General features: G+C 32.7%; 1 protein-coding gene across 1 annotated transcript in view; it reads left to right on the top strand.

Annotated features, from left to right (window-relative positions):
- Positions 1-25,377, top strand: part of LOC143079193 (proton myo-inositol cotransporter-like) — a 30,756-nt gene extending 5,379 nt beyond the window's left edge. Inside the window, exons 2-9 of the mRNA XM_076254427.1 lie at positions 884-1,043; positions 2,357-2,565; positions 4,544-4,649; positions 7,426-7,589; positions 12,588-12,702; positions 15,772-16,007; positions 24,655-24,807; positions 25,043-25,377. Of these exons, the coding sequence (XP_076110542.1) occupies positions 884-1,043; positions 2,357-2,565; positions 4,544-4,649; positions 7,426-7,589; positions 12,588-12,702; positions 15,772-16,007; positions 24,655-24,807; positions 25,043-25,257 (1,358 nt within the window). The 3' untranslated portion in view covers positions 25,258-25,377. The remainder of the gene's footprint in view (positions 1-883; positions 1,044-2,356; positions 2,566-4,543; positions 4,650-7,425; positions 7,590-12,587; positions 12,703-15,771; positions 16,008-24,654; positions 24,808-25,042) is intronic.

The following is a 25,377-nucleotide window of genomic DNA, read 5'->3' as shown; positions in this document are numbered from 1 at the left end:
ATTTGACGAAAATTGATAGGTACGAATTATTGACGACCGGGCAAAACAGAGAGTACATGTAATACGCTTTCGAATGATATTTAATATAGCCGTATGTTAGGTGGGTGCATTAAAGTCGTTAACTAGGCGTCTTTTTGAAAAATGAACTGAGTAATGATGAATTATGGCCTTAATTCATGGGATCAAAATCTTTGTTTTGTAAAGAAAAGTTGTAGAAGGAATGAAAATTTGACACAATCTCACTGCATTATACAAAAACAACTCAAAATATTTAGATAAACTAAATCAATATATATATATAGATAGATATAAGAAGCTGTGTTATGAGTGCCATGTCACAATTAGTAAAAGAGTTTGTAAAAGAAAAACCATTATAGGTCAAAGTACTGGCTTCAACACAGAGCCTTGGCTCACACCGAACAGCAAGAAATAAAGGGCCTTACAAATGACGAATGTTAAACCAATCAACGGGAAAACCAACGGTCTAATCTATTTAAAAACGAGAAACGAGAAACAGTTATTAAACACATCAACATCCGACAACTATTGAACATCAGGTTCCTGACTTGGTACGGGTGCAAACAAATGCAGCAGATTTGAACGTTTTAATAGGAACCAACCATCACCCCCGAACAATAGTGTAACATCACAGAATAGAAAGACACTCTAAAAAACGTATGTTAACTAAGATGGAAGTAACGTATGATTATGGCAAATAACTAAGGTGGACTGCAATAACACATCTTATCAACAGATTGGCCGAATAAGGAAAGTTAAGAAGCACACATATAAGAGAAGTTGTGTTTGATTAGTCAGTAAGGTGAACAACTGTATTGGGAGAAAAATGAATTGACTTTTTCAAACTGTAATTAATTTTTTACAGGTATAACTTCAATGACTGTTCCCGTGTATATAGCGGAATGTGCACCAGCTCATATGAGAGGAAGATTGGTTGCACTGAATAATGCATCTATTACTTGTGGACAATTCATAGCAAGTGTAATTGATGGTGCCTTTAGCTATGATAAAAGAAATGGATGGAGGTTTGAGACATATTTAATATCGATACAGTTTGGCAAAATCTACAATATGCACATATTTGATTCATTCCTCGAAAATTTACTATTTTGTTTCGATTTGTTTACATATCAAACATTGGCAGTACAATCTTCGTGGTCTTTTATATCAAAGGTACACACACATTCAAAGAAAGTTGAACAGAAGGTTCAAGCAAATATATAAGAAAAATCACGATAAACGTTAAAAGGAAATGCCATGTCTTTTTAGAATTGTAAATAACATATGTTTTTGAACTTATATATCCCGTATCGAATACAAACAATGATATTATTGTTTAGAAAACTTCATTCTGAAAATGATAGAAAAAAAAGGGAATGAATCACAATTTTACAAAAGCATGGACAAATGATGTATTCGATAATGCATAAAGACAAGTTGATCCTTTTAATCACTTATCAGCATGAAAGTGACTGTTTTACTATAAATTACAATTTAGATTGTTAATTAACTACTAGTATGTTGATGATTCCAGTAGTAAATTTAAAACCATAAATCAATATATATAATTTTGTATGTATATATAAAAAGTATTTACAATAAAATTGAAATAAACGCTACATTTCGTTAGACAAACTAGCTTCATAGGGCTTCCGTGTATCCAGGTGAAATCGGATGCAGATAATAAAAAAAAACTTCGTACTTTATTTGGCCTTTTTGACTTTTTGGGATTTGAACGTCACTAATGAGTCTTTTGTAGGCGAAACGCGCGTCTTGCGTGAATACCAAATGTAATCCTGGTATCTATGATGAGTTTATTTATATAGAAGAATACTACAACACCTTATTAGGATGATAAACAAGTCACTATGCAGAATCTTAACTTCAAGATCATCGTGTATTTTTTTTTTTTTTTTTTTTTTGACGTTGATACGTAATATTTATCAACAAGGTCTTGGTACCTTCCGATTAACTTTTATAGAAAAACGTTGATATTTGTTCAATTAATTATGTTGTATACATACTTGTACATTTATATTATTTCTACAAGGAATAGTTGCGCATCTTTCTCAAAATGAGCCTAAGATGCATGTTTACAACTTTTGATTTGGCTTTTAAACCAGTTCGTATACATAAAGCAACAGTGATAATAGGGATCAAAAGTACCAGGCTTATGATTTGATACGTGAGACGCGCGTTTCGTCTACATAAGACTCATCAGTGACGCTAAGATCAAAATAGTTAGAAAGCCAAATATATACAAAGTGGATCGGCATTGAGGACCCAGAATTCCAAAAAGTTGTGCCAAATACGGCAACGATATTCTAATTTATTTCAGATACATGCTTGGTATTGCCGGTATTCCTTCTGCAATACAGTTTGTCGGCTTTCTGTTTCTACCTGAGAGTCCGCGTTGGCTTCTGAGTAAGAGTAAAGACGACCAAGCGAGAAAAATTTTGCGACGTATCAGAGATACAGATGATGTTGAAGACGAAATTCTGGATGTGAAAGCCAGATTTAAAGAACATGAAGCATCTGATTATCAAGGTAATGCACCTTTCATATCGCTATACTGTATATACTTATATAAAGTAGGTATTAAAGAGTTTTCTGAATTAAAGCCTATACTGTCTTTTTGTGTTACAAAGCATTTAATTTGAAGAAGTTTCATTTAAGAATCAAATGTGGACGATAATCTTTTAATTTAAATTTTTATTTGTTTAAAGTGAATCTTCAAATTGTGCTTACAAATAACATCTGAACCCTCCAGCCAAATGTCACTTATTTATAATAGAAATAAAATCATTTGCATCCTGGTATCTGTGATGAGTTTATTTTCATCAAGTGGCTCTCATCTGTTGAAAATCTGAAAGTTTGCTTTGGGAGATCTTAGTTACATAAGCTAGTTAGTTTTTATCATGTAAATCCCTCCTGCAAATTGCACGCTAACCTTGCAACATGAACATTGCAGAAAAAATGGAAAAACACAATATTTTAAGGGAAACAACCCCATTAGATTATCTAAATAATTTAGTCTAGATATATATCTTTTCATGTTCCTCTTTTTAATTTACATTTTTAAAACAGCTCTCAATTTTTATGATACCATTGACAAATGTGAATATTGGTATGTGTTGAAATTTGTGGGCAACAACTCCAAAATATGTTGACGGATTTTATTCTGAAATTTTCAGTTATTGGATTAAAAAAGATAAGGTAGTTTCATGTAGGGTTTATCAAGCTGGTCATTTGTGCAATTACATTTTGAACCTAGTTCCTATGGTTTTCAAGTAAAACGGCAAAGAACTACAAAATAAAAACAGTAAAAAAACACAGGTATTAGATAATAAGCTTAACACTGGTCGACAGAGTTTTTCAAGGCTGATAAAGGTTGTCGAGTTGATCTTAATAATGATGGATTTTCTCAAATTGCAATAGTCCTATACTATACATTTAGCCACGGTGATCATGTTGGTTTATTTATTTGGCTGAAAATTACAAACTTTATGATATACATCGAAGCAGACAAACTTTGGATTTAATCCATGGAATGATGTTAGAGGAACATATTTTTCAAGAAAAGTTTACGGACGACAGATGCCTTACGACGGATAACAAACAGTGTACGTACGCACAACGAAGGCAAAGTGACAGGGATATAATTTCATGGTCCTTTATGCCAATTGAGACAAAAATGTTCATGAATTTATGTATAAAGAATCAAAGAAGTTTCCAATTGTGTAGATACTTCTGTGCATACTTAAGTACAACCATTCATATCAGCATCATTACATTTATTAATCATGTTAATATTGAATATGTTTATGCTTTCTAAAAATTTAACTGCTAAAATTTGTCTTCATAAGATTCATTAATTTTCGCATAGTAGAAGCAGAAATCCATGTGGTGTATTATAATGGATAGCAATTAAGATAACATTAATAAATATCACCACATTTTCTCTTATCTTAGTTTGAAGAGAAAATGCTAATCTTGTATTTCTATCTTTTCTGAAATAATGTATTTTGCATTGTGTATCCAGTCAATACATTAGGGTACATTTTCTTTTTTTAAGCAGTGAGGGTTATGTATATGTAGATTTGTTTTTTACGTAGTCCTTGATTACTGGAACTTCGTTTTGCATATTAAAACTACTAATTCTGAGGCTTTATATACTTTTTCTGATTCCTTTTCTGATTTAGTAGCAAGCTACCACCATGTCGAAAAAAAATAGTAGTTTCATTTATATACAGGTTATTTTCTTAGTATGTAATAGAAACGATGTATCATGTCATTGGATGCTTATATATAGTGCATTAAATTAAGATACCTGTGACAATCGCTACATATGATACTGTATAATTTCTTTGAACGGTAGTTTGTCCATACTACGTGGTTTAAACATATGATCACAACAGTCGTTTTAAGCTAATACGAATAATAAAAAGTAGCAACTAACTTTTTTTGTTACATCATATAAAACTTGTTAGTGATAACTTAGAATACTATCATTGTTTATCTACAGGTGGATTACTGAAAAGGATTTTTACGACGCCATCAGTAAGACGTGCTCTGTTTCTCGGATGTGGAATTCAATTATTCCAACAACTCAGCGGCATAAACACCGTAATGTAAATATTTGTTATTTTTCTTACAAAACTAAACTGTTATTTATAAAAAAATACTTATAACGGACTGAAGTTATTAACGACTTACACATAAACACTGATACATATTAACTTGTCAGACTAGAACAGTGTATGAATAAAATATAACCTTTTGTTTAATGATATGTATCAGAGGTAAAGCTCGAGAAAAAGGTAGAACGATCCTCATGTAATACAAAGATAAGACGATCTGCGCAAATATAATTCTTTTTGTTGTCACCTGTCATACCGATCTGATAAATATTTCATCTACTGTCCACAAGCAATCTAGTCTTTATTGATAAACGACCCTTCCTTGAAAGATTTTTTTCACCACCTTATATCATGGTTTAATGCAAACCCTAAACTCGAAAAAATATACTAGTAAATACTATTAAAGTAAACAAGAGACCTCGTAAATCTAGTATTACAAACAAGGCGAACGAAACAATTGGAAGAATGCTAAATATTCCAGCATCGAAAACACGTTCACCAACACAATAACAAAACAGCAATACAACAACTATGCGACAACAGGCCAAAAAAACCAGGAAATACCATTTACGTTCTAGCTTGTGGAACTTGAAATCTGCAATATATTAACGAAACTGAGGTCAATTTTAACATCAGACTAAACAATTTTAAAACAGTAATTTTATACAAAAGTAAGAAACTGCACAATCACCAGATACCTCTTAAGAACAGGGCATTCTTTTGAAAACAACACCTTTCAAATGATAAAGGATACTAGTAACCAAATATTGAGTCACAGAAAGTAGAAAATATATAGAGAGAGAGAGAGGAATTGTAGATGCTCCAGTTACTTACTCATGAACCCAATGGACTGAATGAGGGAGATTGAAAATCGTTTTTCAAGGACATTGACCCCCATAACGTGGCCACTCAATAACTCGTTCATTTTAAAATTTGAATCAACTGTAGATCTTACTGTTGCGGTTGAAGACGATGGACTACGGAGGCAAACGACGGACGACAACGACGACAAATGACGGATGACGACGACGTCGACGAAGGAATCGAAGTGATGGCAAAAGCTTCAATGGCCTTTTAGTTAAAGTGAGCTAAAAAGATTATGATGAATGCTATTGTTTCTTTCAGTGTAGATAGAAAAAGCAGTAGAGAAAGGTAGCCAACAATACCATCAAATCAATTAATATATTAACCCAAACGTGTTCTTTGTGCGCCTTGAATAACAAATAAGTGACAGCGTTAATATTCACCATTACTCGAGGAACCTTATGAATAAAATCGAATAGAAAACCTTATGTTTTATAAATACAAAAGTTATAAATACAAAAGTTACAATGAGCTATATGTACAACATAACAGTAAAAATAGTAATAATCTATAATGAGATTTTTTAAAATATAGAATTCAGGATATTCGCTCCTCTTATTTTTACAATGTTAGGGTCTATGTACTGATTTTACTGTCACTACTTTGTGGGTATACCTATTAGATCTTCCTGTCCTGTCATCGAACCGAACAAGTCTTTGAGGTAAAGTAGTGTTCATTTAAATTTGCATCCCCTCATGTGGTCCTTACCCTCTCATAATAAACATCAAGAAGTGCTTTGTCATTCATTCATAGTTGTGAATGATTGGATATCTCAGCCTGATGAGATTTTGAAGGATCACATAAATTGAAATGATTTTTCTGAATGGTCTGGGCTTTGGTCCATGGTCCGCATTAAACTCTGAACTTTCGTGCCAGAATACTTAAGGCAATCTCCGCTACATTCTTGGCTCTGGAGAGTCTATAGTTGAATATTCTCTCATGGGGCTCCATATTTCTGAAGGAAACGGGTTCATTAGACGTCTGTCAATCCCAAAAGGCTTTGACCCCAAATATGCAGTATGTGATAGGAACGTCATCACCAAGTAGAGACTTCTCTTCTGGGAGATTGAATATATTTTTCGAAATTTTCTGACCTTCCTTTCAGTTCTGACCTATTTATATATACTCGTATCGTTGCAAAACCATTAAAGCCGTCATCAATCCAGAGAAACTTGTTGTGTGCGTCGACCAGTGAAATTGTGTTCGTAGCATCTCTGAGCAAAACATATATAACATGATAGAGACATTGTCAAATACTAAAATTGCAAAAAGCAAGATATGTCAAAGTGAAAAAAGACATTTTCTTCATGTAAGAGGAGTTGGGAGGTCCATAGGAGTTGTCATCATTTTCTCTAAGAACATCAAAAGAAATATGCTGCTGCCTCCTTTTTCCTTATTGTGCCATCATTAACGTGTACCATTCTGAAGGAACTGAATTGTGATTAATTGTGATTGTAGCTGTTGGAAATACACATGTCTATGTTCTGTAGACTTTCTTGAGCTACTCAATTAACGCTGTTTGCACATACATTGTGGTTCCAACTCGATGTCATCGTACTATAATACGATGGCTACACGATGGCCTTGCGAGGGCTTAACGTTGTCGTGTGGCCTTTCCAAGACAAACGGACAGCTTCTTGTGTACTTCGTATTATCTTTGTGTGACGAATCAACACAAAAATTAACCTTCGCATGGTCTTTTGGCATGATAAAGATTTTTCCACCACTAACGATGCTGCTGTCGGACCATGAAAACTCAACTAACGGTCATACGATGATTTGAGATGCCCTCACGAACTTTCAATTTTTCTTGTGTCCATCTGTATCGATTCCGTAACAATGCGACGCCTGCATAAGTGACTATGATTTCCCAATATTTATGAATTTATCAATGTCGTTTCAGGTATTATAGTGCCAGTATTATAAAAATGAGTGGAGTTAGAGATAATTCTACTGCTATATGGATGTCAGCAGCAACATCGTTTGTAAACTTCGTCTTTTCCTTACTTGGAGTTTGGCTGGTAGAGAGAATAGGAAGACGATTGCTTGCTTTGCTCAGCTTAGTGGGTATGTTGGCAATGTAAATGGGCAATATACGATTTAGATTGAATAGAATAATATCACTTTGTTTTTTGTTTCAAATATTTATTATAGCGAAGTATTGACATAACTATTAGCTGTCAGTTGGTACAGTTTGTCAAAAAAACCTCAAAAACATAGCAAAATTATCATTGGCTTGCAAATCTGTAGCTCAGCTGAATTTAATCCGTATTTGAATTAAATTAATCTTACCCCGAATACTCTTGTGCTAACCGTGTACAGTTATTAAAGGAAAAGAATTTCAACATTTAAAGTTCAACAAGGCAGCCACCAGGATAAATCCTTGCTGAGTTTTTCGTCCCATAAAGTAAATCATAAGCAGGTGAAACAATGATTATCTTTCTTTCTTTTTTTTTAATCTCTAACATGGAATAGAACTAGGCAAATTGGCATTACGTAATTGCACGTGTACATCTAACGTTGACTTTTATTTATATTTGTGTCAAGTCTTTAGACAGTTGTTAGTCCTTAGAGGTCTCCTGGATGGTAATTTAGATCGCGAAATGTAAATACATTATAACGATTTCATACATTAGTGCTTCTGCCTTTTTCGACTTGTATAATTTTGATATACGTTTTAGCATGTTATTAATCAAATATGAGAATTTAGGTGCAAATCGATGATCATAAATTTGAACGCTTATAGACATATTCAAAAACAATTTCTGTCCTTAATCATCAAGTGTATTAAGTTAGTAAGGGATTGTAAAAAAGTAATAGTTTTAGATTTTCAATTTTCGATGCAGGAATACAATTTTTGATACGAATATTTATTTTAATGACCACGTTAATCTGCTTTATATCAAAATCACCAAAGAAGGAATATGTATGCTTAATTAAGACTTGATTTCTTTTACTTAACGTTTTAAAGTTTCCAAAATTTATAATTTATAAAATTCCAAAATTTGTAATTTATAAAATTCCAAAATTTGTAATTTATAAAATTCCAAAATTTATAATTTATAGAATTCCAAAATTTATAATCTATAAAATTCCAAAATTTATAATTTATAAGAATTTGCAAGATTATTTCTACTTTTTTATGTTATAGTAGAGGAAAACAAGTATGGTAGTCCCATATTGTCTTGATATTTTGAAAGCATTTTATAACTCATGTTATCATTTCAAAATTCTATCATTTAGTTTACCTTCTACTCACATACTTATGTTTTTTTTGGTATAATCGATACCAAACGTGCCGTTATCACAACCATTAGTTTTAACACAAACTCGGTTACTTTTTTTTATTATTTTCTCATGAGATATTATCTTCAATTTCGTTCTTTATTTGGTCTTTTTAACAATTAATCCTAGAGCGTCACTGGTGAGTCTTTTGTAGATGAAACGCGCATCTGGCGCAAATATAACAGTTTCAACCCTGGTATCTATGATGAGTTTATCTACATTCTGGGAAAGTAGGGAAAACACTATACTCTCATACTTCCCTTTTTACACCAAAAGTACGATCATACTATTTTGCAGTTGCATTTACATTCATTTGTAAATGAATATCTTTAATAAAGACGATTATCACAAACACTCTTAGAAACAAAGTGGGAATTCGGGTGTTTAGAAAGGACAAAAAGTTCCTTCTCCACTTTTGTCGCTATAAAAACGTTTAGTTACTAATAATAATACAAAATAAAAGGGAATGTAAATATAAGATGATGTGGTATGATTACCAATGAAACAAATATCTGCTAGAGACCAAATGTAATAGAAGTCACCGTACGATCTTCAACAATGAGCAAAATACATACCGTAAAGTAAGCCATAAAAAGCCCCGAAAATGTAAGACAATTCAAGCGAGAAAAAGCTAACGACCTGCATATACAATAACAATAAACGAAAACAAATATGATAACCAGGTATACAGATACAAACGACAACGTGCCAATTACAGGCTCCTTTTTTTGTAATTTGTTTATTTTTTAAGACAGTATAGTACTTAATATGCCGTGTTCTGAAATTATATTTTACAGCTACATTGGATTGCAAGAGACAGTAAACTAATTCCCTACAAAATTGGTGAAAACTGTTTTACTGAGATTTTGGCTATTAAAATTTTCATCCAAGATTTGATCATTTATTAAAAATATACCCTCATTATAGTAATTTTCATTAATAAATGACTTTCCATATCATATAAGGTCTGATTTATGCATAAGGTATTATTTTAATTTTTCAACTTTCCAGGCCTCAATTTTGACAGATTAAGACAAAATGTCACTCAAAAAAGGATTTAGATAATGTTGCAATAGTTTCCAAACTCTTATTTGTATGGTGAAAGATTTAACACGACCCGAAATACCCATAGATATAAACATAAATTGACAGACGTGAAATCGTTAATGCCCGCGTCACACTGTCCCGATTTTTATATACGATGGAGACCCGAATGCGAAAATTGTAAGTTCGTACGAGTTGGTCCCGATCTCGTTAAAATACAAAAAAAAGTGACAGAAGCAAGTACGATGAATAACGAAGTCTATACGAGGGTGCCGAAAGTATTATACGATAGCAAAAGATGGACATACGAAGGTTAACCGAAGACGGTATTTAAGCTTCATATCTCAGCCGAAGCCTACAAGATGGATCACGAAGGCTATATGATGGATTACGATGATGGCGCGATGGCCATACGATGTCTAAAAGACGTCGTGTACAGCTTACGATGCATTTAAATTATATGCCGAAGGCATCACGCGTTTTAAATTGTTTGATCAATATTGAATATATATTATATTGTACATTTAATTTTTGGTTTAATCATAAGACGGAAGACCGTGGGTATTTCCAGTTACTGAATAAAAAAAATAGTTTATGTATCAAATATGTGTATTCAATTTACCATTTTCTGCATGTGTCATATACAAATATAGTGCACATATTTGTCCCCAATATGTTACATACGAGGGGATGCCACGCTCGGCATTGCCTTGTTTGAACTGAAAAATTGTGCACTAGTCTGAATAATCACCCATAATTATGCCCATGTTTACTGATCTATCTTAAAGGTAAGGTAATGGGTTCGTTGATCCCTTTTATTCAAAAAGAGCTCTTTCCAGGAGAATATCATAATAATATAGATTAAAGGAAGGATGTGGGGAAAGCAATAAATGCGGCAAAATATGACATATAGAAAACAAAATGTTTATGGAGTAAACATTCGTGTGAAAAAAACTCAGACGATATATAAAAAATCAGAATAATGAAGAAAAAGTTGGTTTCCCTATATACGTGTACCTCCAGTTTTGGTATACGAGGCGCGTTTATGATTTTCATTATGTTATTTGATATGAAAAATTTACAAAAAATAATATTTTATTTGTAAAAGTAAATTCTGAGCCTGTAATACCTGCTCTTCTTGTTCAATTTAAATTAATAGAAACAACGCTGTCGTCTTTCTTGTTCTCATAGAATCATATGATATGAGCTCCATGTTTTGTGAACGTCTTTCTTAACTGTCGTATTAGACTGACCAGTGCATATCGCGCATGGCACTTTAAATGTATTTAAGCGCGAAAATTAACTTACATTTAGCTGGATTTATGGCCGTCGTAGTTCCATCTTGTCACCTTCGTACTTTTATTCGACGGCATCACGACGGGATCACGAGCTCTTCAAGTCAGTGTTGCCATCGTAAGACCTTCGGGTAGCTTCGTGATTCATTCGTGTAGACATCGTAATGTCAAAACTGTCCGATGGAAACGATGAAAACACGAATGCAATACGATGTTCAAAGATGCATTCCCGGTGACATTACGATGGTGAGGATGGTGATACGAACTCAATACGAACCCTCAAAATCGGACGCACCTTCGGGGCTTTTTTAACATGTTAAAAAATTTAGAACCCTTCCCGAAGTTGTCCCCGAAGGCTAGAAAAAGTGGTCGATGGTTCTACGATGGTTAAAGATGACACTACGAATAGCCCGATCTGGATACGATCAGTCCCGATTTTGAAAATTTCCATAATCGTGTTGCCATCGGCGTAAAAATCGGGACAGTGTGACGCGGGCATAATTAAATGTTATAGATTTTTAAAAAAGTCATCGTTTTATCTGTAATTGAATGCAGGCTGATTAATTCAGTGGAAGGTTTTCTTAAAAGGTGCAATGATAAGGGTTCAAAATGGGTTGAATTATTAACTTGCAAGCCATTGTATTTTCTAATCTTTCTGCTTGTTTATGACAAAATTAATCCAAACTGACAGTTAATAGCAAATAAGTATTTAAATATTCCGCTTTTATAAATTTTGTGTTGTCGAAATCGTAGCTAATGCCGTATTGATAGAGGTATATTGATTGTGTCACCTCTATCATTGAAAGGGTATATGCAACTTTTCTGTTGTTTTCGCCTTACCAGCTCACTGCAATCTGATAACTCTTATTTTTGTTGATAGATTGATATTTCGTTATTCAGTCTGTATTCCAATAGAAATTCCAAACAGAGTTCTTTGGAGGAACAACCGAAATTGACACTACATAGCTGTTACGGTCGCTATCACGAATTGCAACACGTTTTCACAGTCTTAGTTCTTTGATACCGCAATAGTCAGTTTTTCGTTGTCATCCTGTATCTTCTTCTTAGTCGATTTATTATATTACACATCTGTAAACTACTGTTGCCCAAATTACACATGTTGATGTGAAAATTCCCAACTTGTTGCTCCATTATTGTTCTTATATCAAACTATCTTTGCAAAAAAAGGGGAAAAACATAAGACGACTTACACAACAATAGAAGCCATCAAATTGCCATACAGAAGTTTACACGTACATATTATGTTTCTTCCTAACCTAAATCATCACTTCGCAGATTTTGTTCAAAGTTGAAACAACTGACAGAATCCAGTTCGAGAGTATTCTTAACAAAATCTCTGTTTTGTTTCACAAGAATAAGTGTTACTGATTATAATAGATACATTAAGTATCATAGGTTTTTGTTACATTTTATATTGTAGGGATATTAATAAGCCTAATAGTTTTAGCTGTAGGATTCCAGTTGTCGGCTTTCAGCTCGCCTTCAATTGCAATGCATGAACAAATCGCAGAAAACAGCAGCTGTAATTATTTCAGGTAGATACATTTATAACCATACATAATGTTCAAAAACACACAATATTTGAAAGCATTTAATGTCAGACGTGTGAATGGCATACCAAACGTAAAGTTTACTTAAAAAGAAGGCATGATATATTAAAGGGGCATGCAAACCGAAATGTCGAAATAATTACTTATTGGTTATTTCGAAATTATTACTTTTTAATTATTTCGAAACTATAACTTCAAGTTATTGATTATTTCAAAATCATTACCTATTGAAATATCGGAATTATTACTTTTTAATTATTTCAAAATTATAACTTATTGATTTTTTCAAAATCATTGCTTACTGATCAGTTCGAAATTTTTACTTTTTAATTATTTCGAAATTATTACTTTTTGATTATTTCGAAATTATTACTTTTTGATTATTTCGAAATTATAACTTATTGATTGATTATTTCAAAATCATTATATTAAAATATCGAAATTATTACTGGTTGATTATTTTGAAATTATTACTTGTTTCTACAAAATAAAGTTTATTTGTCTCATAGTTCAACAATTTTAAAACGGGGTCAGTGCTGTTCCTGTTTGTACATTAAATTCAATGACTAGAATAATTTGAGCCAACTGCCAGTTGTGTGGTTCATTAACTTATACCTGAACATTTTATGGTTGCAATTTTCTAAAAGCTTTCTCATAATGATGTTACGTCTTCACCTAAGTGGGCAGTAAGATAACATTAACGGTATGAATTTTACTTTTTTCTTGATTAAAACTTTATGTTAAATGTCATAGATAACCAATAAAAAGATACTGTTCATTTGCAACTGTCAAAATCTCCCATTTATGTACGTAATCTATGTAACACTGGTAAAGTATTAAACAAGGGATATTGTTACCATATATTACTTAAAACCTTTACTAAATTTTTCCATAGATATAAAGATTTGGTTTTGAAGTAAAGTTGTACCTGTGGAAGACTTATTTCAAACGGGATAGCACATCCTCATTTTTACGGAAATGTTGTTAACCGTGCCCTGAAAATTTGGATATGACCCTGGTAAACTTATCGCTCCTTTAAATAATCTTATTCTAAAAGTTTACCAATTCAACACTGTAATCAGATCATTGAATATTTTTTTTATTGGTATAGATATTGATTTTGTTATCAGTAAATTAAAAGCAAACTAAATATTACTAGTATGTTACATACATATACACATTCACGAACTTACAATCTGTCGATACCTGTGACTTGGCCTTGTACAAGGTCATGTTTTTCTTTGACTGTTTATAACGTTTTTAAACTAAATACATTGCACAAGGTCATGTTTTTCTCTGACTGTTTATGACGTCTTTACACTAAATCCATTGGATGTTGGATGCGTACGGATTGATAATTTAGTCTTAGATACATTATTTTTATTAGCTGTTAGTGGCTTTGAATTAGATGTCAGTTAACTGCGAGTACTCTCAGATCTGTTCCTAGTGTCTTTTTGTTGTTTGGATGTACAAGTACCCGGCCACGTCTACTTGTATTTTTTGTCCATCTGGTGAGTTACGCCTTTTTAAACTGATTTTTACAGTTTGTTCTTATATTGTACTGTCCCACTGTCCCAGGTTGGGATCTCGCTAACATGTTTAACCCCGCCACATTATTTATGTATGTGCCTGTCCCAAGTAAGGAGCCTGTAATTCAGTGGTTGTCGTTTGTTTATGTGTTACATATTTGTTTTTCGTTCATTTTTTTACATAAATAAGGCCGTTAGTTTTCTCGTTTGAATTGTTTTACATTGTCATTTCGGGGCCTTTTATAGCTGACTATGCGGTATGAGCTTTGCTCATTGTTGAAGGACGTACGGTGGTCTATAGTTGTTAATGTTTGTGTCATTTTGGTCTCTTGTGGAGAGTTGTCTCATTGGCAATCATACCACATCTTTTTTATATGAGAATATTTTCAAACATTTAAACCGATGATAGAAACAAATATGATTAAAAAAAACACCACAAGGGCTATTTTGATGAGAGCGTCACTGATGAGTCTTAGGTAGACGAAACGCGCGTTTGACGTATTAAAAGAGGGACAAAAGATACCAAAGGGACAGTCAAACTCATAAATCCAAAACAAACTGACAACGCCATGGCTAAAAATGAAAAAGACAAACAGAAAAACAATAGTACACACGACACAACATAGAAAACTAAAGAATAAACAACACGAACCCCACCAAAAACTAGGGGTGATCTCAGGTGCTCCGGAAAGGTAAGCAGATCCTGCTCCACATGTGGCACCCGTCGTGTTGCTTATGTGATTACAAATCCGGTAAATAGTCTAATTCGGTAGGTCATATTCATGAAAGGGAAGGGGATTGTAGTTACGACGTAAGGAACATATCCGATATCATTTGTGAAACGGTTATTCCATAACGGTCAACCAACTCATAAATTATAAGTCTGGTACCTTTGATTACATTGAATCAATTATAATCGAGAATGGAAACGGGAAATGTGTCAAATGGGTCTTCAAAGCAGGCAGAAAATACCACACTCTGAGGCTAGCTTCAGCTGACACCTACACACTAATGTTAGTTTGCACTAGTTAAGCGACACGAACACCACTATTACTACCGAAACATGCACATGGACCACATTTTAAAACAAAAAACACAAAAGGACTAACAGAGGCTTTTGGTGTCTGAATTGGGACAGGCAGAAATAGGGGCTGGTTTAAACATGTTTAGTGATATCCATTTGTCCAAATGAAATAATCAAACACGCATCAACACGAACAGTTCAACGGATAAATGATGGCAAAATGCATTGGTTTTCTAATTTTTTAACTGAGGCGTTCGATTTTACTTTATCGTTGTTCCGTTTTTTCTGCCAAGATCTAAGAAATGTAGTATTACAATTGTTTGAATAAAGATGAGGTAAACAACATTTGCAGGTAAACAATAATTGTGTGTGTTTGTGTTAACGGTGTATCTTTCTAGCAGCATAGCTCATTAAAATACAAAAGAAATCATAATTTAAAAACTTAATGCAAGTAAAATACAATCAATTATTTTGATTATTTATTCGATTCATCAATTTCAGCTCATGTCAATCCTGTATTCAGACATCTGATTGTGGATTTTGTTACATAGAATCAGGCAATACAGCGGTCAACGGATCATGTCTTCCTTATAAAGAACCCACATACTCTTCATTCGGTCGATGTAACTCGTCCAGTTTACCAAATGACCTGGTTTGGGCTGACAATTTTTGTCCATCATCTTACTCTTGGATGGGATTGATGGGACTGGTTTTGTATCTAATGGCATTTGCTCCAGGTATGTTTTAAATTTACATGAAACTTCAAATAAAAAAAATGTTATGCATACTTTTTTTAACTAAATAGCAAGGTTTTATTATCAAACTTATGTACATATACTGAAGAAAATTCTTTAATTTGTCCAAATTTAAAAGAAATTTACCTTTTTTTTAATTGTTCGACGACATGTTTTCCTTACGAAGTTACGTCAGCGTGACATTTCTCGTAAAAATTCGATGATCACAATACGCAAATGCGAAGGGGGAATCTAAATAGACAAGAGCGAATCAATAAACAGAAGCATCGTCCGTCATCGAAATAAACTATATCTTATTGTACATGTTATACATGTGCTTACCTGAATATCCATGCTTCTTTGTTGTTTGATTACAAAGGTGACAATTAGTAAACTTCAATTTCAACACGACCATCAATTAGCTGCCATATTTTCTTAACAACACTGACCCTGTGGAATATTTTTTGACGATCATAAGGAATGGATGCATAAAAAATTATCAAATCGTGCACATAAGACTAAGTTTATGATATATGTATGCCTTGAATTGGATTAGCAGTACTTTTCACTAGTTACTAGTTTCATATGAAATTAATTTGGACAATCATTTATGAAAGAGGTTGATCTACTCGAGATAAATTATACTAGAAAATTACCGGTATCAATTAAACTATATACCTAAGATTCACAGAAGCTGACGTGATATAATTGTACAAATGTATAAAACAAATCTAATTTTACGATCGAAAACGGAAGAATGCTTATTATTTACTATATTTACTTTCACCAAGAACGCTGAACCCTAAACATTTGAATGTAATGCATGGTACTCCAACACGAAGTAATTAGTATTTATTTCATATCACAAATAGCTTCTCTAATATATATTATATTGATGGTTTTCCCTGTTCATTTGACTTCATCATACGGTGTAGTGATGTCATAGATTTTAACGAACATAATAAATGCATCACTGGTAAATTATTAAGGGTGCCTTTCTTTCTAACCAAAATTTTGTAAACGTTGTTTGGCGTTTCTTAGCGTTTGCTAAACGCTACAAAAGTAGAAACATATACATCGTAATTCAGTGTTGACTGACCCTGCTTTGAACTTTCAATAATGCTATTATTAAATGCGGTTCCTTCAACTAACATACGTAATAAAACTCAATACTTTTTACCGTTTATTCTATTTCATATGTATGAAAGTGTGTTGCCTATGATTACGATTATTACTAACAGTGTTTCGGGATATTTGCTTATACTGTTAAAGCATGGGCCCGAGAACACAGTTATTTCGTAGTGCATTTTTTTAAACAATAAATTCAAATTTAAAACAGTGCACCTGCTCTATATCAAAAGTAACTTAAAAGTGTAGTGTACTACCATTGGGACAAATAATATCAAAATTATAGAAAAGTTTCCAGCTCTAACTCAAAAGATGGACAATTCTGTGTAATGGGGGTCTAAAATTCAGTTTGACAGTTTCAGACATACTAATTTTTTACTTATTTAACTTGACCAAAATCACTACTTAACATCAAGATTCAGCAATTTTTTTAGACATGTCATTTCATCCCCTTCATGCATCAAGTATCAAGAAATTAATTGGGAAAGTGTATGCAAAGAATTTGCAAGTTATACACTGTTTTCACTAGGGACTATATTCGTAAAGGACGATAACTGTGTCTTTGGACCATGGGTCTCTTTCAAAAGTCTCCCATCTATTGCCTAGATTTAGCAAGGTATTCTTTTATATTTTTTTAAGGGTTATATGCTATGATAGGCATTTGGTGAAGATTTCTCTGCATCGTTTGTCTTTATGCAGATTGTTCCGATGTTTTTAAGCGAAAAAAAAACACGTGCAGATAATTTATTCAAAGTTGAAGTGAGAAACAAAATGTAGCGTTTGTTCTGGCAAACGACGAACGACAAACTGTAGACGCATTTTAAGTGAATGTAATTGTTTATGTTAGCTTTGCAAACGTATGTTAGAAAAAAATGATCAAACTGTGTGCGCGCTTAGTCGTTTGCATCATTTGTGTTAGAAAGAAATGCACTCTAAGAAGTCTAAGTCAGACACTTCCTTGCCATAAATTACTTGAAACGTTTACTTAATGCTTTCATTGATACAAAGATTTGATTAGTAAATTTGTGGTACCTGTAGAAAACTTATCATAAACGGTATTTAAAATCCAGAATTTTACAGTTATATTACACCCAATTTACAATAACCTTGACAAATCTCACTACTAGACTTGTTAATAGACTGCTCGACTATCTTCTCTACTACTTGATTGTCTATTATTGTCATTTGTGTCCCAATGAGTTCTTTAGAAAACGGTTTAGTAACGCTTCGAATACCAGATAATTAGTGGGCTTGGTGTTTCAAGTTTTTCAATTACTTGATTACTCTTTGTTGTCTAATCTAGTTTGCTAATGAATAACACGTAACTCAAAAGGCATGTTTGTTTTGTGTTGATCTTTTCGTTTGAACTAGTCTACACGGTATCGGGATAACTTGTTAAGTTGAAGGTCGTATGAAACGGTATGATTATCTATAGTTTTTGTCTATAGTAATCAGCTTTATTTTGACTCGGTTTGTCCAGAGACATATATATATCTCCGGTTTGTCTTTGGACGACCACTTTATATTCAGGTGGGGCGGGAGGGGGGGGGTGAATTTGGCTATCTATTTAAGGTTTTTTTGACATATATAGCTCTTCAACGGTTTCGATACTTATACATCTTCGGATTTCAAATGTTTGGCTTTGAGCGTTCCTGATGAAGGTAAATCCAGAAACATCTACCTATAATTCAAATTACCTTGTGGTGGTGGTTCTACTATAGGCATTTCCAGTTGTCTAAGACGCCGTTCACACCACAAATTAATTGAATCGATATCTTTATTTGAATCGATCTTAAAAAACCCAGGTTGCGTTTACATTGCTCACGGAAGATCGATCGCGATCGATCTTATTTAATCCAATGCGTTTACACTACAACATAAAAATAACCGGTCTGACCTTTATTGTGTATCTAAATATAACATTCACCCGAAAAAAGATCGATCGCAATCGACCTAAGCGTTTACACCAACAAAAAGATCGATCTTTTTAAAACCACCTCTAGAGGCAGACTTTTTAAGTCCGATTGAAGATCGATCTAACCCGTTTACACTGGACCAAAGATCGATCTAAGTAAAGATCGATGTTTTTTGTCAGTGTAAACGGGGTTTACTTGGTGCTCTTTATTTGCCAGTTCTAAATTTTTCCGTGATAGTCTGTCTTCAAGCTTTCCGGGAATTTTGTTAAGTGTCGAAGATTCAGGTTAAAATTTTCCAATTTCTTTTTCATTTACGGCGACATTTTTTAATTCCATGAGGGCATTTTCAATTTGTCTCTTTCTCCTAATGTTAATACAGTTCCAATAATGAATTTTAATGTCATCCGGAATGTGATTACAGCGTAACGAAGATACATTCAGAAATTCCTGTTGAACGAAATAATCCAAATATTGTACAAATTTCTACCCAATTTGAGAAAGAAATTCAGTCACTGTCATATCATCCATTTTGGAAGTATAGAAATGAATAAGATTAAATTATAGTTCATTAATTGTAGAAAGGATGGCATGTGAGTGCTTTTTAAAATAAATCGATAGATTATATACAGGTACTTGTACTTGTAATGATGAATATGTATGTACATTGTACTTATAAGTTGAAAAATAACTGTTTTCAAATATAACGGTTCTCAAAGTAAAAAGCTGAACAGTTGTACATATTCCATCACAGTACATGTAATATGATCAACCAAAATTCATTTGGAAGATACTATGAAGTTAGAAAGGCTACTAATGTTGTAAAAATAAAGAGTATTCTAGACATGTATATTCAGGAAACCATACATTTTTTAGAAACACTATGCCGTTTCACACAATACGGTTTGCAATGTCATTGATAAAAATCAATTATATGGTTCTGTATCTCCGGTAAAATATCAACATGATGCAACAAGGCTTAAAAGTTCCGAAGATATTGTTCAGGCTATAAGATACTATAAATTTCGCCAGCCATCGATTTATGGGAAAGAAATTCAAAGTAAGTTATTGTCTGGTGGAGAAACGACAAATGATCGTTTGCCAAGTCTTTCTACAATTTAAAAAAAATTGAGAAATGACTGCCTAATGTCACACAAAAAGTTAAATGTATGTGCTAAGGAAGCTTTAAGTGCTGAGAACCAACGACGATTTGACGAATGTATAAATACAATCCTTATTCTTAACATTTCTTTGACGAACCATCTGTCATAAAAACAACTGGAAATAGACTTTATGGACATGCAACAGTAGGGGAAAAGGCTATAGAGGTATAAAACTATGCCTCCAATACTACCAACACGGTAAACCGCCTTCATGGGCCATTTGGAATGAATTATTTTAATGTTTTAGAAGGCCCTTCAAATGGATTTCATCTCGTTGACCTTTTTTATGCTTGACAAGAATAAGATCGATTTGGAAATTATTGCTTACGTCCCGGGGACACTGTTGTTATGGACAATTGTGGCTTCCACCACGGTAGATTCGCCGAAAATACTTAGATTTATTTTGGGACACCGTCACATAGACTTATTATATCAACCTCCACATCACCAAGACTTGAATACGTGTGAAGTATGCTGTAAAGTAATGAAAGACTATTTGCGTAAACATACGATTTACGCACGTGAATTGACTGAGATGGCTATATGTAACGGTCTAGGACAAGTATACGCTTCAAAGTCTATTTCTATATTTCGTGGATGTGGTTATTTGTAAAAACACTTATTTGGTATAATTATCATATACATATCTTTATAACAATTCAATAAAATTCGTTCATGTTATTCTTTTGTGCTATGTAAACTTTGAGGGGGAAGTTAAACAGATATATTGAAAGTATAATACTGAAAAAGAACATTTTTCTACTGATTATAGCTGACTATGCGGTATAGAAATTGCTCATTGTTGAGGGCCGTATGGTGACCTATAGTTGTTAATTTCTGTGTCATTTTGTCTCTTGTGAAGAGTTATCTCGTAACAATCATACCACATCTCGAATTCTTCATTTTATTCAAATGATTATTTATTTATAATTCGGACATACGATGAATACCAATATCACAGACCTGCCAACTTTTGAAAATCTCCATGGGGGATTTAGTCCGCGACCAGATTTTTAAGGGACAATTTTTGCGGCGTTTCTGTGTGCACTGTTTTTTTCTCTTAAAATAGTCTCATGTCTCTTCTTTTTTCTGTTGGTATAATGATGATGATCTTATAAGCCTTGATTTCTTTTATTTGCATGATTCTTGTACTTATTTTAAAATTGACAAAATAACTTAAGAATAGAGAAAAATGGCATTAAAAAATAAAGGATACTAAATGAAAACCCCCCCTTTTCCCCCTCCAAAGACCTTCTTATCTTTGGACCATGACTCAAAAGACCTTAACCTATATGTCCTAAAGTTAGAAGGATAAATACAGATTTTGATTAAGTCTATCGGTATTAATGAGAAAATGGATAAAATTTGAGTTATCTTTCTTTGTGTTATGAGGTGCTCTTACCTGCGGAGGTTTATTTCACAGTAGATGAATACAAAATGGCGTCGATTTTTATATCAACAGACACATGTCTGATTTCAAAAATTAAATGGATTTCAAGATAAACGAAGTTTTTTAAGAGTTCATTACAGTTCTCATCTTTCAGTTAATTACAATGTTGTCATGGAACTACGTTAAACGTTAAAAGTTGCAAAGTGTGCTCGTATGATAAATTGATTAAAAATGAAAGGCCAACTGACAGAATTTCTGTTTACTAATAATAATATTAATTAATTGACCCATCAGGTAATCTGATTACTTGCAACAACAAATTATGACACCTCTTGTCACCGTTGATTAGCGTAGGATTGTAAACTTGTCATAATATGTCCCCAGGTAAAATTATAGATATTGATCAGAAAAACTTCAAAATCGGTAACCGAAATTTTTTTCTGGTATATTTTGTGAAAATCGGGATTTATACTTGTTTTAAGATCCCGATATCGGGATTCGGGTTGAGGGATGAAAATCGGGATGATACCGCGAAAATCGGGATAGTTGGCAGGTCTGATATCATGCCCTGTCTAGTTAGACAAATGAAATTTAGCTGTATGCTATTTATGATATAACAATGACTTATCAACTCAATGACGAGTTTAAACGACCAAGCCAACTAATCATCTGGTATTCGAAGCGTTACTAAATAGTTTTCTAAAGAATTACAAAGGACAATAATAGACAATCAAGTAGTAGAGAAGATAGTCGAGCAGTCTATTAACAAGGCTAGTAGTGAGATTTGTCAAGGTTATTGTAAATTGGGTGTAAACTTCACATTGTGATCCATGTAAACTCATCGAATCTTTTAACAAACTAACTAGTAAAAGTTATCTTACCAATTAGATCTTTGAATACATTTTACAGTTTACATTGCATAAATTATTGGCACAAATATTTTGTCATCAGCAAATTAAAACATAAATAAATTTGTATTCTTTTCAAACGGGTTTTATTTTTATGGGATGTATAAATAAATATCCACGTTCATTTTCTATATAGAGATTACTCTAATTATTATTTTTTTACTTTTGGCATTGCACAAGTCATGTCTTCTTTTACTCTCCATGATATTAAATCCCAGGGATGTTTTTTAGTTGATTTAAGTCTATGATGCATGTTTTTTTTTTTTTATTATTATTAAGTTTTGTTGGCTTTAAACTAGCTATTAGTAACTGCAAGTACTCTCAAATCTTACTTTCGTGTTAATTTGACCTGTTGATATAATGTGTAATGGTTTTTGGTGATTTAATGTTTACTTATTCAGCTTTAATTCTCGTCTCTCAATTTTTTAATTCATACCGGCTTTGATAATGTTTGGTATAATTTTAAATAAACTCATCATAGATACCAGAACTAAACTTTGTATATACGCTAGACGCGCGTTTCGTCTACAAAAGACTCATCAGTGACGCTCGAATCCAAAAAAAGTTAAAAAAAAAAAAAAAAAAAAAAAAAAACAACAAAAAAACAAAGAAACAAAAAAAAACTAAATAAAGTACAAAGTTGAAGAGCATTGAGATCCAAAATTCCTAAAAGTGTTGCCAAATACAGCTAAGGTAAGCTATGCCTGAGGTAGAAAAGCCTTATTATTTCAAAAAAATCAAAATTTTGTTTTTACTTTTTAATTTATAAATATAACAATATCAATGATAATTCATGTCAGCACAAAAAGTGCTGACTACTGGGCTTGTGATACCCTCGGGGAAATAAATCTCCACCAGCAGTGGCATCGACCCAGTGGTTGTAAATAAACTCATCATAGATAACAGGACTAAATTTTGTATATACGCCAGACGCGCGTTTTGTCTACAAAAGACTTATCAGTGACGCTCGAATCCAAAAAAGTAAAAAAAAAAAAAAAAAAGCCAAATAAAGAACAAAGTTGAAGAGCATTGAGATCCAAAATTCCTAAAAGTGTTGCCAAATTTTCACATCTGTTCTTGTACTAGGGTCAACAAAAATATTTATCAAAGGTGACTATCTGAATTTACTCAAAACTCAAAATTCTAGCTGTTTTACCTATTTATTAAATCCTTCAATTTGACAGCAATACACAAAACTACCAAACAACCTGGCATTCCGTAAGATCAAAATATAATTGAGATAGCTATTAAGTTTGATAAATATTCAAGTTGATTTGAAAAAGTCATAAAAAAAATGACGGTTACTATCTTAATTTAGACACAACTGAAAATTCTAGCTTTTTTCTTCCTAATAATTAAATCCTTAAATTTGCCTGCAATGCTCTAGGAGACGAAACAATCTGGCATTCTGTAAGATAAATATATACTTGAAATAACTCTATATATTTACGAAAATTCAAGTTTATTTGGAAAAGTTAAAAGTGACCGTCTTAAGTTAGTCCGAAAAGACACAACTGAAAATTCTTGCTTTTTTACCTATTAATTAAATCCTTAAAAATAAATCAAACTATTAAATAATCTGGCATTCTCTAAGCTCAATGTATAATTGAAATAGCTGTTAAGTTTTATGATAATTCAAGTTGATTTGAAAAAGTTATTGAAATAATTAAAGATGACTTTCTGAATTTATCAAAAACTGAAAATTCTATGTTTTTACCTATTATTATCTGTGCCAAATACGGCTAAGGTAAACTATGCCTGGAATAAGAAAATCCTTAGCTTTTTGAGAATTTTAACTCATGGTTCCTAAAGCTTGTAAATAGGAAAGAAAGGGGTGGACATTTGATTGGTTAACTTCCAGTGAGGGTTATTATCTTATATGCAATGTCATTTAATGTGAAATTTTGTCTGTAGTATTCGACAGGATACAACTGTATACATGCCGAGTATTTTGTATTTGAAACAAGTTTAAAGTCTGACCAGTTTTTTGATTTGTGCAAAGACTAATAGGGGAGACAATGATGGTTATACAGCTTAAATCGTGGTGACAATCTAGCAGTTTTATGAAGACGGTATTTCGCATGATAATAACGGATGTATAACAGTTTCAACCAACTATATATCTTCTATTTGTATTTATATTAATAGGTTTAGGACCGGTTCCTTGGACAATAAATTCGGAGATTTACCCTCTCTGGGCAAGAAGTGCATGTAGTGCCATGGCGACTTCAACAAATTGGTTTTTTAATTTACTAGTTTCTTTAACATTTCTGACGTTAATTGAAAATATCACAGCATATGGTAAGTTTAAACTAAAATCTAGTGTGTTAGATGTTCGTAAATTATCAGAAAAGAAATTAATTGTTTTCAGTGTATCGTCTCTTTTTAGAAGTTAAAGCTAACAAAATGCTTTCAGAATTCGCGGTCATCTTTTGTCATTTTCAAAAACTGAAATTTTTCAGCTATATGTTTAATTTTTCGCCCTTTATACACCTTTTGTGACGATAATATAACAAAAGGGATTATTATTTTTTAGGTACATACTGGTTGTTTGCAGGAATTGTCACAATAGCATTGATATTTATTTTTATCGCTCTGCCCGAAACAAAGGGTCTTAAGTTGGAGGAGGTTCAACAACTGTTTGACCAAGGATCGATCATGTGTGGAAAATCAAAGAATGATATTAATCGCTCAGATGAAGAAATTGTTGTATCGACTGTTGACAAGATCTATTCATCAACAAAGTTATAATATCGTTCAAAGTATCAAATATGCTCATAATTTTATAAACAGGTTACATATTATATGACAGTTTACGTTATGTTTGTATATATCACTCAGAAACTTCAAAGTATAATCAGTGACTTCCCT

The sequence above is a fragment of the Mytilus galloprovincialis genome, chromosome 1 (assembly GCF_965363235.1).
Source record: "Mytilus galloprovincialis chromosome 1, xbMytGall1.hap1.1, whole genome shotgun sequence".
In the NCBI taxonomy this organism is placed as follows: domain Eukaryota; kingdom Metazoa; phylum Mollusca; class Bivalvia; order Mytilida; family Mytilidae; genus Mytilus; species Mytilus galloprovincialis.
Note: the sequence above shows the minus strand (reverse complement) of the source record. Positions and strands in the feature narration are given on the sequence as shown.